General features: G+C 44.8%; 1 protein-coding gene across 1 annotated transcript; it reads right to left on the bottom strand.

Moving 5' to 3' along the window:
• Window positions 1-1,462: 1,462 nt before the first annotated feature.
• Window positions 1,463-15,939, bottom strand: supt16h (SPT16 homolog, facilitates chromatin remodeling subunit). Its single transcript, XM_076027967.1, has 24 exons — window positions 15,544-15,939; window positions 14,077-14,169; window positions 13,675-13,845; window positions 12,721-12,873; window positions 12,495-12,641; window positions 11,233-11,384; window positions 10,600-10,772; window positions 9,792-9,882; window positions 9,616-9,689; window positions 9,275-9,387; window positions 8,892-8,957; window positions 8,399-8,497; window positions 7,858-7,973; window positions 6,453-6,606; window positions 6,226-6,353; window positions 5,416-5,678; window positions 5,197-5,315; window positions 4,380-4,618; window positions 4,120-4,195; window positions 3,451-3,620; window positions 3,196-3,325; window positions 2,963-3,089; window positions 2,797-2,871; window positions 1,463-2,383 (listed from the first exon to the last, which is right to left on the bottom strand). The coding sequence occupies exons 1-24, from the start codon at window positions 15,607-15,609 to the stop codon at window positions 2,274-2,276; spliced, it is 3,105 nt and encodes a 1,034-aa protein (XP_075884082.1). The 5' UTR covers window positions 15,610-15,939; the 3' UTR covers window positions 1,463-2,273.
• Between the last annotated feature and the right edge of the window lie 782 nt (window positions 15,940-16,721).

Below are 16,721 nucleotides of genomic sequence, written 5' to 3' on the forward strand. Positions count from 1 at the left end.
CCTATGATTGTCCTCTGGGGCCCCCCAATGGAAGATATGTTGAGCTTTCCGTTGGTTCCTGGTCTCCTGCTCTACAGGGAGAGGAGGCACCAAGCACATCTTTTTTGCAATAAGGTATAAAATACTGGTTCTTCTGTCTTCATGGAAGCTCCTGTTCTGAAGATCCATAGGGTTGTTTTTCATGCATTTATTTTTATTCATTTTTGGATAATTACTCAAACAATGCTGCTCCAATAGAGAGCAGGATGAAAATAGAGAGGGCATAACATGGAGCCTTTAAAACATCACTGGCATAGCAGATGGCATCCAACTTACTTTTATCTCTGTAGCAGAAGAAACAAAGCTCCCTGCTGCACAGTTCATCTGACCACAGGCCTGCGAAACCCAGATCTGCTGCAGCGCAGTGTTGCATCTCTCCAACATTATCAGGCTGCCCAGGCCTCCGGTAGCGCTGCGTGGAGACACTTTGATCCGACCATTCCCACGTCCTGCAAAAGGCTCAGCATTAAATATTCTTTATATGAGCTTACTTTGGCCTCATATGTTTTGAATGAAATTATTTTGGCAGAGAACGATCATCCCTTTCGCTGGTCTCATTTCATAGGCTGGAAGCTGCTTTTGAGGTTCATTTCTTCCCATAATGAAAATATTTGATGACAGCGAGATGGGAAAACAGCCTAGACCAGGGGTGGGCAAACTTTTTTACTGGTGGGCCACAATGGGTTCTAAAATTTGACAGAGGGGGTGGAGCAGGAGAAGATGGATGGAGTTTTGGTGAGCCGCCTCATCGGACGGAAAATAAATCATAGGATATTTAGAACGTAGTTTACCCATGCCTGTTATAGCCCGTAGGCAGTGCTGCAATTCATAAAACAAATCCGTGTTCCAGTTCCATTTTATGTAGCAGAGCATCTGGACTGACCAGACTGCAAAACACAAAACCTTTATTGGTATCACAGAGCTCACAAACTACCCCAGCGATACACTTTCTACATGGTTGCTGGGATACAGGTGGGTGTTTTAATGTGTTGTTTTGTTTTGGTGATAACGCCACCCAGTGGCTCTCAACGGTTCACTGACTGTGTATCCCTCAATTTTATTTCACTCCCTTTACCTGTACAGGCCAATCCAGACACCCGTTTCTGGACAGAGACTCTGGCTCCTTGTTCTCGGCCTCGCGTGGAGCCTGCTGCAGTGCAGGAAGTTTATTTTTATATCCATTTATTTTTTTCATCAATATGTTTAATTCTCTTTGCAGTACTTTTTGTTGCTGCAATTATGCAAATTTCCCCAAAGTGGGGTTTAAAAAAGGCGTTCTAGTCTGTTCTATAATATGCAAGAGGCTTTAAGAGTGTTGACATCTGTATGCTTTGCATCTGTATGTCATGGCTGCAGTGAGTCAACAGAAACATCTTCCAAACTCATTTTCAGGAAAATAAACAAAATGATAAAAGTCTTGTCAAAAGTTACTACAGTTACTTTTAATTTTATTACAAAACAGGATTTTCAGAATTACCAGTACAACAACATATCTACTCAAAATGAACAGAAAAACAGAGAGGAGGGGCCTGGAGGGGGGGGAGGGGCATAGAGGACAAGTGCAGGGCGGTGAGTGTGTGTGTGTGTGTCTGCCTATTTATGAACACTGATTTAAAAAAAAAATGAACAGGATTCAACAATGGGCCGCCCCAAAAAGACAAATGTTCTATTTCAATGAGCACATTTTCATGCACATTAAAGAAAACATGAAAAGGTAAATCAGATGTAAATTTAGTATTTAAAAAAAAACAAACTTGGCTGAGGACGTGTCAAGTGTTCTCTTATTATTAAACATTAGTTTTGTGTTTTTTTTCTCTTCAAAATTGGGAGGGCAAACAGTGCTTGCAATAAAAACCCATTTAGACCCATGCACACACAAAGAGACAAGACACACACACAGACACACACACACAGAAGTGATAAATCAGTGGAGGAGAAAAAAAAAAAAAAGAATAGAAGGGGGAGGGTCCAGATGAAGAGTGTCACTGTGCTGCTGGTTCAACTTGATGAAGTTCACTGACCAACAACAAAATAACGGGGTGCGGGGGGGTTCCACCTCTATGTACACTATTGGTGTGTGTGTGTGTGTGTGTGTGTGTGTGGTCGATGAATGGAAAGCCGCCAGTTTGGGTCGAAAGAAAGGTCAAGGGGTCAACAAGGTTTGGCAGTGTGTGTGTGTGTGTGTGTGTGTGTGTGTGTGTGTTCGTGTGTATGTGTGCGCGCATCAGAGAAACTTAGGACCGCCTCTTCTTCTTGCTGGGTGGTGGCGCCGATGGGCGAACCTTCCTCTTCTTGGATGCGTTGGTGGTGTCCACGTCGTCCTCGTAGTGGCTCTCTCTGTCCGCTAGAGGGCGAGAGAGAGTCGAGGTTTCAACGGGCAGCATGTGAAGCTTTTACCAGTGTAAAGAAAACCTGAAATCAAGCCAAACTTTACACACTGGACCTTCAACTCTGAATTCAGATCTTTCAGGTTCCAAGTCCTGAGAAAGGCCACCAAATGTTGCATGTTTTATTTACTCACAAGGGCTTTGGCCTCAAGTGATATTGTCAAATCAGAGAGCCAATCGGTCAGTAAATCACTACTGAGAAATGTCTTTCACAGATATGACGCAGCGTGATGTCATCCATTTCAAAATCAAGGAAAACAAAAGAGACCCATTTTCTAACTGGAGCTCCTTCTGATTGAATGCGATTGATTGATGGTTTCTCCAATACTTCCAAGTTTTCTCCTGCCTGACCAGACAGCTGTTTACGAACCTTTGCGAGCTTCCTCCTCCAGCTCGTCCCAGTCTTTGCCGCTCTCCTCCTCACTGCCCACTGACGCGCTGTAATCTAGAGAACAAGGAGGGAAACCGATTGGACCAAATTGAAAATTTCCTCCGTTTCCGTTTGCGAGGTGCGTTTCATGAGTCGAGCCGCTCACCAGAGTCCTCCGTCTCGGAGTCGTAGTCCTCGTCGCTGTCTTCCTCCTCCTCCGCGTCTTCATCCGCAGACGGGTTGAAGGTCTCGTCCTCCATCTCCGACTCGGAATCTGCCTCTGCGCCACTTCCCTAAGGGGGCGAGGAAGCGGCAGAAGGTTGAAAATCTCAACGGAAAATGAAGAACTAACATCATTAATGTGATCACTTCATTGGGGGGAAGGGAGGGGTCTTCTACCTCACTCTCTGGATCCAAGAAGGACCACCCTCCCTGCTCGAAAAAGCCCTCTGGATCATCAACGATGGTCTTCATGATCTTGGTCCAGTTGAGCGACTGCACTCCCTCTGTGTACTTGATGTCACAGGAACTGAAAGGAACGAGTCAAACAGCGTCAGTCCACAACTGAAACAAAATGACCAAAAGAAAAACCGGTTCCATTCCATAATGATAAAATCATCAATCCAAATACAAATAAAAGGAAAAATTCCTCACTTGAGCCACTCCTTGATGGGGTCCAGTGAGTTGACGGGCACGGCGTTGATCATGGTCACCTTCTTGTTGTAGTCCTTGTAAACTATGACCACGTCAAAGTTCTTGAGGTGGAACTGCACGCGCTCGAAGTGGACCAACTCCACTTCGTCCAGAGTCACGACAAACGGCGGCTGCGAGGAGTGAACGCCGTTTAGCACACACACACACACACACACACACACACACACACACACACACACACACACACACACACACACACACACACACACACACACACACACACACACACACACACACACACACACACGGGGACCATCATCCTCCACTAGACAAAAGAGGACTTTAACATCTAGTTATTTAGGAAATGCAAAAAAATCAAAACTATAAATATTCATTTGGAGGCCTTGAGTCAAATAATTACTTTAAGTGTATTTTTACAAACAATTTGCCAAGAGGGTACTTGGATGACATGTATGTATTCAAGTGTGGACCTTTGAACACACCAGAGGGTTCTAGACAGGAAATTAACTTGATCTAAAGCCTCACCAAGAGGGGCCTGAAAACTGTCCCTGCTTGGTGAGTGTGTAACGAGACATTATGTCCCCTGTTGGATAGGTAGATAAGCGCGCGTGCACACACACACTAATGACATCAGCATTGTCTACTCACCCACTCAGTAACATTGACAAGGGAACCTGACGTGGGTTGCAGCAGGCACGTACTCCTGTAGGGGGCGCCCTGGAACCTACACACACACACACACACACACACACACACACACACACACACACACACACACACACACACACACACACACACACACACACACACACACACACACACACACTTTAAACCATCTTCCAGCAGGTGTGTTTCTACACCACTGCCTCTTCATCGTGCAGTCGCTCTCTCTCTCCTCCAAGTCTCACCCCAGGTCTCTGAAGGGCACCTCGAACTCCAGCTCCTCCTTGGTCAGCGTCTCCACCTTCTCGATGAAGTTCTTGAAGGCCGACTTGAGCTTGTGCCTCATTTCCCGCTCCATCTGCTCAGCGTAGAGGTCGTCGCGGTCGTGCATGTGCTGGTGCTTGCCCAGGTCCGTGGTGATCTCGCCCACCTCTGTGTAGAACTGGACGTCCGTGTGGCGTCGCTTGCCAAACATGATGGCATTCTGGGTGGGGGGGGAAGCAGTCAGGACGGTGGTGAGGGGGGCGGAATGATGCAGCTGCATCCAAAATCATAGCGTGATACGGAAAGATTCTACTGTATTTCTGTAAACGGTGGAATGTCCTCAATGAAACGTTCAGTGTGTAATATCTGGATGTATTTAAAAAGAAACAGTGACATCGCGTGGTTGCATTCTAGATTGCAGCGCTATTTCACTTATGTCCACTTGGAGATTTTGCAAGAATTATGTTTGCTTTGGTTTCTTTACGTTTCTTTGCTGTCAAGAATGGTTGTTATATTTTCCTCTTTGATTATTTGTGAAAAATATTCCGTCTCCTCCTCCCTCCAATCATCCCCCCCCCTCCCCCCCACCATTTTCACTGGTCAGTGAGCTGGTCACGTGACCCCATATGTCAGGTCCACTGACGTGTAAATGCCAAAAAAGTCTTTCCATGACATTTTTGCGACTTATGCGTCAAAACCTTTTAGCCATATTTGAGAGGTTTTTCCAAGTTCAGGCGTTTCCATCAGCAGTTTCTTATTGCCGGAGGCCGATGCACAGCAGACGCGTGGCAACTGTACCTTGAGGTGGAAGTGCAGGACGATGATCATCTCCCCATCGCAGGGCTGGAAGATGGCGTGCTTGATGTTGTTGTACAAAATGTCCACTTTGTCGCCACGGACTGATGTGAAACGGAAACCTGTCCCCAGGAGAGAGAGAGAGAGAAAAAAAAATTGGATTTAAAAAGAATACATTTGCATTAAACCCACGGCTATAGAGAGCCCTTCCTGCATTCTGACCATTGGTATGAGCCTCTAGCGAGCCCTGCATCCTCTTCTGGGCGATGTTGGGTCTGATGTAGAGGTCTTTGAGTTTGGGGTTGCTGCGGTTGAGGTTGATGACCAGCGAGTCCTGCTTGACGATGCCCTCCTTCTCCTTCTCCTCCGCCTCTCGCGTCTTGTAGCGTTTCTGCACCTCCTTGATGATGCGGAAGGCGTTCTGCAGGTTGGTGGAGGGCACCGACGTGTCGCCCGGCGCCTTCAGGTTGGACGCCCGGTACGTGCTGAGAAGACACGGATGCAGTTCAATTAGCTCCAAATGTCAAAGCCAAACAATGCGCTTATTTACACCAGCAGTCAAAAGCTTGGACTCATACTTCTGATTGAATGGTTTTTCCTTTCATGTTCATGACTCTTTACACTGTAGATTTTCACTCAAGGCATCGAAACTATGAACGAACACATATGGAATACGTATTAAAGAAAAAAAGTGTGAAATAACTCAAACAAGTTTTATATTTTCGATGATCTGGAATAGCCGCCCTTCATAGAAAATATATAGAACATAATATATTTCGGGATTAAATTTTTATTTTTTACTTTGCCTCATTAATCCACATACGCTTGTCATATAGTTGACGTCTTCAATATGCATCTACAGTGTAGAAAATAGGAAAGCTAAAGAAGAAACACTGACTATAATCCTTCTTTGACACAATATATTTCTGTAATTACGCAAATTTCCCCAATGTGGGATTAATAAAGTCTTGTATTCTATTCTGTTATTCTATGAACTTCTCCCACGGCGCCGCATTGGCGGCAGACTCTTACATTTCTTTGACAAACGTGGCGTCAGGGTTGGGGAAAATGTTGCCTTCCTGTCTTCCCAACGAGCTGCCAGGGACGTAGAAGTTGATCCTCAGGTAGGTGTAGTCGCCCTCTACAGACATGCTGATGTTCTGCACCGCAAAAGGAGAAGAACAGACGATCCAACAGCGTGAGAGGAGAACGGAGATGAGCGAGGCTTGGAGGCGTGGAGGCTTGGAGGCGGCAGCTACCTTGATGGTGGCGATGTGGAACGGCGTGGCGATGCCAAAGACGGGCATGACGACCGTCTCGTACTTCTTGTCGATGAAGATCTTCATCTCTCGGATGTCCCTTTCTCTCGGCATCTGAGAGACGTTCTTGTAGGACACGTTGGATTTCCTGGCCCTGAGGCGATTCAAGATTCAAAGATTTTTTTTTTTTATTCATCAAGTCACACGAGATGGCAGTGAAATGCTGGTGTGGCAGCAGCCGACGCGAGTGTGCAATGCGAGGAATTTTCTTTTTTTCTTTTTTTTTTAAAGAGAGAGAATTTAAAGTGTCGAGTTTAATTAAGTTTTACAAAAATACAAACTAAAAAGAAAATGAAAAAAAAATGCAAGACAAAGGATGTTTAAAGTGTTCCTCCTCCTCCGTCACAGGAACATTTAAAGCTGGTTTGAATGTGACACGCACGTCTGTGGTCACACATTCGCCATAAAATCATTCTGAGCTCACTGCGGTTTGTAAATAACAACTTCCAGTGGAGATCATGTGTGGTTAATAAGCGTGTGTGAATTACGATAGACTTCATTCAGCTTCCAAGCCTTCTCTTCCTCTGGAACTGCAGTGGTTGGTTTTCAGAATGCTGACCATCATTTTCACCAAACCAGATTTTCTAACCGCAACGACTGCGATTTGACTGACGCCAGTTCAGGTCACGTGACTTTGCGAGCGGCACGAAGCAAAGCAAAGCAAAGCAGGCAGTGGGAGGAGTCGATGCTGCGACGAGCTGGAGGGACGGAGCGACACGCGAGGAAAAGAAGCTCTTCCTGGTTGCCACCACCTGGTGGCCGTAGTTTAGCAAAACAGTGTCGGGAGAGATTTAAAAAATAATGCCGAACGAACTACCGAAGCGCCAAGGAGCACAGCAGTGGGAGTTGTGTTCGCTGCCTCGTAACTTTGCACCTGATAGCGGTTTTAACGCCACTAGCGTGTTAGCATGGGTTGAATAAAGCCGTCGCTGTTTTGTGCTTTGTGTGGACTTCAACAAAATCATTCTGAGCTCGATTAAAATGTCTGGCGAAAAACAAAACAGAAACACTGGTAGATAAATAAAGGCTCTTTCATATTAATTCATGCTTCATTTAGATTTTATGTTAACATTAGCCTAGCCTATAAAAAAAGAACAATTTGTGTAGAATAAATCTGATATGCTTATTATAATACATATAATTGTTTGTTTGTGGAAAAATACGTGAGGGAAAGATCAACAAAAAATAATTGCAAATTAAATCGCAATCGCAATATTGAGGAAAAAAACAAAAATCGCAATTAGATTATTTTCTATAATGGTTGAGCCCTCAGCTCGGCCCTCAGCTCAGAGTGTGCAACCAAAGTTCGGCGACGTCTCGTCGAGTCACAACGCCGCTCACTCACTTCTGAATCTGCTGCTCTCCTTTCTGCTCCGTCAACCTGCGCTTGGCCTCCTCGTTCAAGTTACTGGCCAGCTCCTTCTGGTGCGCCCGCCTCTTCTCCTCCGCCGTCATCTCATTCTGAGTGGGACAAACGAGCACAACTGAGTGACCGGCGCACGCTGCAGCGTCCCGACGTTGAAACATTCTACACCTACATGCAGAATAAAGATGTGTGATACAGTTTTTACATGGCGAGAAAAAAATAATCATAAAAAAAAAAAAAAAAAACACAACGCAAACAAAACTCAAATGAAAACGACAACGACGACAACCGTTTCCCTCCAATGCGGGGTTGTGGGTTTTTTTTTTTTTTTTCGGTTTTGTTTGAATGAACCAGTTAAGTTGGTGAGGTTTCAAAGAAAGATGTGAATACTTACCTTTCCCAGTAGCTGGTAGAGTACAAAGACATTCACACTCTTAGTCATCGACACACACTGTCAAGGCGGCACAGTTAAAGTGATCACCAGTGGCAGCCGACACACAGACGCACACGCCACGCTCACCCGGGTTCTGTCTGCCAGCAGGGCGGCGCTGCGAGCTCCCTTCCCCAGCAGCTCCTCGGCATCGTCTCCATCCTCTTCTTCGTCCTCCTCATCGTCGTTCTGAAACGGACAGGATTTTGATTTGATTTTAGCACAGCTTTCACTTTTTTTTGTACCGTTAACGGTTTAATGTAAGAAAAAGCCGTGGCTGCTGACTATTGAACATAAAGTTTAGTTTTTGTTTTGTTTTTCCGGCTATAATTGTGTGTCTAGTGTACACATACAAATTCTTTACATATCATGTAAGCAGCTCAAAACATCAAAAACAGAAAGTTCTAAATCAATCAGTGAGTTCACACTCTGGACTGCTTATAAAAAATAAAAACCAAAAAAAACACTTTTATAAGGTTTCTATTTTGAGATTAGGTCCAAAAGTGCTGGTGAACTTTTCAGAAAGAGACACGGAAGCAAACAAGTTTAAACGGCCGCTGTATAAATCAGCCGCCCCACGTACCTTCAAGAAGATTCCCACATTTTTTATTTTTTTCTTGACCGGTGTCAGTATCATAGCAGGTTCTTCCTGTTGCACAAACACATCACTGTCATGATCAGTGCGAGCGGGCCACTTTAAACAGTGGCGGTGCAAAACATCCACAGATCGAGATGCTTTGTCATTGCACTGTGACGACAACGCAACGCAAGTTGGCGAGGCAAAACAACCCACAGGGCACAGGATCACTGTACTGTCCTTCAATGTCAAGTGTGTTAAACACACACAGAGAGAGAGAGAAAATATGACTGCATATTACACCGCATTAGCATTTTACACTTCTGACTGATTGAAATTGAAAGTGGGGTTTTGCAAGGTGTGCAGGGAGAGAAGTTCCCTCACTGTACCTCATTGATCTGTATTGTGTCACCGATGAACAAGGCGTACTTCTTCTGCTCCTCCTTCTTGGCCTCCTTGTTGACAAGATCAGCGAAACCCAGGCTGATGCTCAGCACCATGCCTGACACACACACACACACACACACACACACACACACACACACACACACACACACACACACACACACACCACACACACCACACACACCACACACACCACACACACACACACACACGCACACACGCACACACGCACGCACGCGCACGCACACGCACACGCACACGGCTCAACAAATAGTTTGACATTTAATCAAACCACACAAACACAGAAGCAAACACCAGTTCCTACCTTTTTTTAATTTGTACTGGTTCTTGGCATTCAGAACCAGCGAGCCTTCTCTGAACTCAATTCCCATTGCGAAGCTGCAGAGAAGCAGAGGGTGGGGGAGGTGGGGGGGGTTGTGTGAGTAAACTGTCCAGTGCAAGCAGGAAGAGTGCGACGAGCACGAGCAGAGTGCGTTTTACCCGAGGTTTTTGGTGAGCTTGGACACCAGGTCTGCCTTCTCCTTCTTCACGTACTCCAGCACTGCGTTATAGGCGTCGCTGATTTTTACACCTGCAGGGCCAGAGTGGAACACTGACAAATGGCAACCACAGACACGCAAAACGCCACACCGAGCCCCTTTTAGATGGCATCGCTCCGCGCTGGGAATGTTAGAACCCCGTCTGTGCGTTCAAGTGGGACACGTGAGGTTTTATTACGTGGAGACCTGACGTGCCTCCACTGAATGGAAGAAGAAGAAGAAGAAGAAGAGTGGGGTTTGCAAACATCACAGACTTTGTCTCACTCGGGATGGATTTTTACCATTGAGTGTTTTATGGCTGCAGAAGCTGAAAAAAGGGACAGCATTTGGAAAAAGGGAAAACTAGTGGGCAGAGGTCGCAGCCCCAAGCAAGCTGTGGCGCACGACAGCGCTTCACTTGCCTCAGGAATGAAGGCAATCAGCAAGAAATATTATCCAGTTTTAGTCCAAATTGATGCTATTGCAACATTCTATGCAAGGTACAGGAAGTGAATGCCAGCCAATTTGCGGCTATAATAAGTCACTGATTCCATCAGTGACTATTTGACAAACAACTTCCTCTCAGTTGTCTTTATTTCCACTGAAAACACTTCGGGTTGGAGGGCGATGTGACGGAAACGGCGAGATCCGCGGCGCATTGCAAACCCATCGGTGCCGATGAATGTAATCCACCCGACAACGAAAGGTTTCTTTGGAACACGAGCGCCAGCGTCCCAGCACCGAGCGCCGTGAAGTGCTGCAATACGCACCGTGTTTGAGTTGTTTGAGCAGCTCCTCCTCCACCTGCAGCAGGAAGTTGTAGTTGTCCTGCATGTCCTGGGGAGGGTCCACCATCAGAGTGCGCACCAGGTTGGAGCAATACGACTTGTAGCGGATTCCCATGGCACATGTGATGGCACCAAAGTGCATGTGGTTCTTATCACTGATAAAAGAGGAGGAACACGGACGTTCAGCTGACAATCCGTCACATTTCCATCATTTTACATCCTCAACTGCAAGTTGGGGCAACGCGGTGGCGCAGTGGTTAGCGCTGTTAGCTTCTGTGTGGAGTTTGCACGTTCTCCCTGTGTCTGCGTGGGTTCTCTCCGGGTTCTCCGGCTTCCTCCCACACTCCAAAAACATGCATGTGAGGTCAACTGAACACTCTAAATTGTCCGTAGGTGTGCATGTGAGTGTGAATGGTTGTTTTTCTCTATGTGGCCCTGCGATGAACTGGCCACTTGTCCAGGGTGTCACCCTGCCTTCGCCCTATGACAGCTGGGAGAGGCTCCAGCAGACCCCCGAGACCCCGAGCTCAGGAATAAGCGGGTATGGAAGATGAATGAATGAATGTCCAAGTTGTGTTTCAGCAAAGGTTGGCGCGTGTGGTGTTGAGATTGTACCTGACGACGCTGAACTTGAGGCTGTAGTTGCCTCCACTCTGGATGATGGGAGGATAACACATCTCCACGGTGGAAGGGTCGGCCCCTCCCAGGTACTTCTTGTCCTCGATGGCCTTCTCCACCGACTCGGCCAGCTTGCTGTGACGCACTTTCTGCAGGGGAGATGCAGACAACAAATGATCATTCGAACTGGTAAAAAAAAAAAAAAAAGATATGCTGGAACACTGCAGTGACACATGAACATGCTTTCACTGCTTTAGATCAGAGGGCAAAAAGTTAAACGGTAGCAATAATAAAAAATAAAAAAAAATAGGTAGAACATAAGAGATGACAAGATGTCAACCTACCAAACCTATTCTGATATTCTGCGACTCCATTATTACTACATAATTACTGTGTTCCCATAAAATGGGGAGCAAATTTTAAGCGTACTTTTGAAAATTTGACAAGAATAAAGTCAGCGCAGTGAATTTATTATGTCAGCAATGTCACAGCATGAAACTGTGTGGCAGCTGAAACAAACTGGAAACCCAACAAAAAACTGGAGAGAGGATTTCAGGAAATGCTGTCAAAGTACCAAGTTGGAATTATTCTTCCTCGCTGTTTGCAAGACAAAACCATATGAATATAATGGCATTATAAATACAGCAATGTGGGCCAAACACAGTGCAGAGACAGCGCTAACACCACAGTCATGTGAGCTGAATGCTGGTACATTAGCGTTAATTCCGCAAAGCTGTTTTTAGTACAACATGTTGCGCAATAGTTTATGCAAAAACATATTTCCAGTTAGGGAGTTGTTTTTTTTTCAAATTACGCAGGTTTTAGTGGCTCTTCTAATGCGGTATACTTGATCACGTGCAAGTGATCACACTTCTGATGATAAAACTAAGCCCAACCTGATTGGTTGTCCCGTGTTGCCTGTCCTGTTGGGTCGCACACTTCACCGTCTTCAAACTCTTTTGAATTAGTTTCATTTCTTGTCATTTATGGACCCCTGCATTTTGATTTATTTGTAGTTTGATTGTATGTACTGATTTTATTATTTGAATGCCCTTGTAAAGTGTCTGAGCTTTCTGATAAGCGCTATACAAATAAAAATGTATTATTATCAATCTTACAAGAAATACATTAACAAAAATGAAGGAAAACCTTCCGTTGAGGGCCTTCAAACAGACAAAAGCCTGCAGCGGCCAGGGATGGGGTGGGTGAAGCTGGTCTAAAGGACAATAAACCACCAATCCAACAATCCGCCCGCTCACCTCGTCTGCGTCGACGATCTCCATGACGCGCTCTTTGAAGAACTTGGAATACACCTCGCTGGTGATGGCGGCTGCTTTCTTCATCAAGCCCAGCTCTCCGTCTTCCTTCACCGCCATCGTGTAGGCCACCACGGCGCTGATGTCCACCTGTGGGGCCGAGGCGCAATCGCGATCAAAGCCTTGCTCGAGCCCGACGTGGCTCCGACGTTTGGGGAATTGTCAATACCTTGGCCAGGCCCTCGGCGCTCAGCGTGTCGTTCCAGCTCTTCATGTACTCGCCAGGGAATTTGTCCTTACTGAACACTCCCACCGTCTTGCCTTCTTTGCTGCCTCTGACGGCCTCGATCATCTTGTCAAAGTTGCCTTTGTTGCTTTCATTCTGCAAGTGATGCATTACAAAAGAAACGGGTTGCAAAAACCTGGGATTGCTTGACAACCGTCTACAGAGAGGAGCACAATTACACAGCTGTTCACTTTCAGCGAGTTGAATTAAGCTTTTACTGTACACACTGCCAGTCAAACGTTTGGACACAGCTTCTCATGCAATTTTTTTTTTTTTTTTATAATCATTACAACTTTCTACACTGCAGACAGACACTGAAGACATCAAATATACAAGCAAGATATATGGAATTATGCAGCAAAGAAAGAAAAACACGTTAAATAACTAAATATGCTTTTCATGAAAGGTGCCTATTCTGAAGAATTTCAATATAAAACATGTTTGAGTTATTTTGACACTTTCAATGTTTCCTCCATAATTCCATGTGTGTTCATACGTAGTTTTGACGCCTTCAGTGAGAAGCTGCAATGTCAGCAGTCATGAGAATGAAAGAAAAGACATTCAATTTGTAGGGTGAGTCCAAACTTTTGACTGCTTGTGTGTAGGACACTGACTTCAACAGAACAGCAATTAACCTTTATCCTTTAAGAGCCTATAGGAATTCCTGGTATACACATATTTGTAAACACTGAATTAAAAGAGTACAAAGATTAAAAGCTACTGTTAAGTAGAAGAAACAACAACTGATAAAGCACAACTTTAACACAGAGGTCTATTAATTATTAACGAGTCATGTAGTTCTGACTTATGCGTTTGTTACAATTTTAAATAAATAAATAAATAAATAAATAAATCTTGGGAGTGTGCACACTGTTACACTCAATGTATATTGTTTACCTTTTCTCTGGTGAGCAGTGTGATGGGCGGCACTCCGTTGGCGTTCTCGTTGCCTTTTGTTATGGCCACCTGCTTGAGGAAATCCACCTTCTTCTTACTGGCCAGGAAGATGATTTTGGTGTCGCAGAACACCATGATGGTGTCCGTCAGCTCATAGCCAAAGAGCCACGTCTGAGGAAAATGGGTCACAAATGAGTCCTTCGGGTGGATTCAACCAGCACATAACAAGACAAACTACGCCATCTGTCAGCGACTCAAGACGAAGAATCAAATGCTGACGCAGTGCTTCGAAACTATCGGCCGCCGTCCATGTTTAGAGCAAGTGATTGAAATGTGTGATAAAATTAAAATGTCTTATTTTGAACTCTCCGTGCGACCTTGCTCCCACAAACGCAGCCTCACCTGAATGGCTGTGGATTTGGCGTAGACAATTTCCTCGTCCACTCCCACAGACACCACAATGGCATCGACCTTTCCAAACTCATCCTCGGCTTTCTAGAAAACACACACAAAGGAAACATCATTTATAACACAGCAAAATCAAACTCTTATAATTGAATGGTAGGTATAATATGTAAAATACGGTAATATAGTGCTGTAACATCATAAGCAATATAATTGTAGTAGGGTTAGTAGTTGATAATGTTTAATAGCTGCATTATAATACATTTTGATTGGGGTTAGGGGAAGACTGCAATGACACACAGATGAAATGTGAAGTCAATGGGGTTGGTTTAGACAAGTTTTGTACTTCTTCCAACTCCTTTTCGAGCAGATTTAATTTTCTGGATATATATATATATATATATATATTATTTTTTTTTTTAAGTATTAAGCTTTGACTTATTTTTCTTACTTTATTGATGTTTTTTGTTTCACTGATTTAGTACTTGTGCTTTTATGCTCGGATGAAGAATTCAATTGAATTGAATTCAATGCCGGAATACCATAGATTTTAATAAAACCTGAAAACCCTGCTATATAACAGGGTTACGTGTCCAAAGACGAGAGACTTGAGTTTGTCAAGAACTCGATGGGAAAGTCTCATGAGTTCAGGCGGCCACATCAGCACCTGATGCCGCTTTGGCAACAACGCGCTGAAGCGGCTCTCAACTCCATCCAGCGCTTTTAGTGATGAAGTGCAGCAAGACATCTGGAACCGGCTCCGCTCACTAAGCACTAAAACAATGTATTGTTGGACGCCCAGAGAGGTGCTCCTCAATGTATGAGAGAGTAGTTTTCAAAAGCTGGTCAAAATCTTTTGATGAAAGTGCTACCCAGAGCTTTGTAAGGCTCCCGCTGCTGTGGTGCTAATTTGCGAGCTCGAATTAGCAATGTGGCGCCAGTGTAAACTGCTAGTGACGTTAACGTGAAGGTAACACAGAATACCATTTGTGTAATAATACAACATGTGCGAGTTTTCCCCCACTTTAGCACTCCCTCGCAAAGTTCCTACTTGTGGTCCCTGTACATTTAGCCATTTAGCTGGTACGATAGCTCGCTAGTGAACTCCTCAGCCTGCACTAGCGCTAACGTGGTAATGTGCTAACATGCGTTAGCATTGCCCGATACTTCGGGGGTTACAAACGCACTGGCGAAACATTTCTTGAGCAATATAAGGAGTACGTGTGTCCCAGTTGACAAACGGGTCGAATTGCCGATGAAGGCCCGTCTCCCGCTTCCACGCACTGGAGGAGGGTTGGTGGAACATCACCGCTTTTCACGCCGACAACAGAACCCGACAACTCGCTGGATGGACACAGCGGCTAACTTTGCTTCTGCTTCTCTTCCTTCGAACTTTCTCGAGACTACGGCTGATGTGTGTGTGCACGTTCACACACACTGGGCAATCCGACAAAAAAAAATTACCTTCCAGTTGCTGTATAACCTCTTGATGCGGCGGTAGTACGCTTCCTTGTCCAGGTTTACCGCCATGATGACTTCTGTGTTACAAACTCCAGCTCCCGGATTCGCTTCTCAGCAGGCCGGAAGACGACGATCGAGCGTCGAGCAACAATAACGCACTTTATTTCCACGCCTGCCACCAAGCAGCCGCGATGTGTACACTACTGCTGATTCGGCTCTATCTCTCTTGCCCAATGCCTAAGCATTCACCGTTGACAATATTTGAAATTAAAATGTATTATTAGTTGAGCTTTTACTCTGTTACGTGACACCACAATGGCAACTAAAACTGATTTGGCTTGACACGGTCTTGTCCAAACCAAGCCAATTGTCGTAACATTAATTAATTATTAAGGATTTGGAACCCGTGGCTTCTCTCTAAACCTACTGATGATGATTTTACAAATCTCCCTCCCCCCTCACGCATCGTCACACACGGGCTTCCATAATGAACTCATTACTCATTTCCTTCTAACGCTTAACTCGATTGTCATAAGACACGATACACAAACACGTACATTTGCCCCGTTGAAACCGGCGCCTTTGACTTTATAAGGCACGGATTTCTATTTTTCAAATTAAAATGTATTTTATTTTGTTGTTTTTACACGCGTCGCACCACGTTGCAAAACAGCGCCCCCTGCCTAATGTTGGGCATGCAGCTTTTTCCCGCCACCAGTGGCTTTTCCCGCCATCGTCATCAAACACGTCCTCCGTCGACATCGCGAGAAGAAGCCAAGCAACGCGATAGCTTGTGAAAAGTAGCCTTCGTTTTTATCAGAAGCGTTATTACAGAAAATGTTGCATAATTTAGGAGCCGTTGATCGTTTATTGTAACTTTTACCCAAATGTTTTCCCTTGCAAACTAACACTGACGCTCAAATAAATACAAACTTATTCTGTTGCTTTTGTTTGATAGCAATTGACAAGGTGTGAACCTGAACGGATGGACAGATTGATGTACTTGAGCATGATTTTTTTTTTCTCCCTGGAGTGGAGGAATGATCACTATAAAGATTAATGTGAATGTTTAAAAAAAAAATTAAAAAAAATGCAATGAACAAGTCAAGCCAGTGGCAATATCAAAATCTATAATAATAAAACAGTCTTATTTTATTTCACCACTTTCGTACTCAAACATT

Source organism: Nelusetta ayraudi, unplaced genomic scaffold (assembly GCF_046127955.1).
Source record: "Nelusetta ayraudi isolate G7.1 ecotype Tasmania unplaced genomic scaffold, CSIRO-AGI_Nayr_v1 ptg000022l, whole genome shotgun sequence".
Taxonomy (NCBI): domain Eukaryota; kingdom Metazoa; phylum Chordata; class Actinopteri; order Tetraodontiformes; family Monacanthidae; genus Nelusetta; species Nelusetta ayraudi.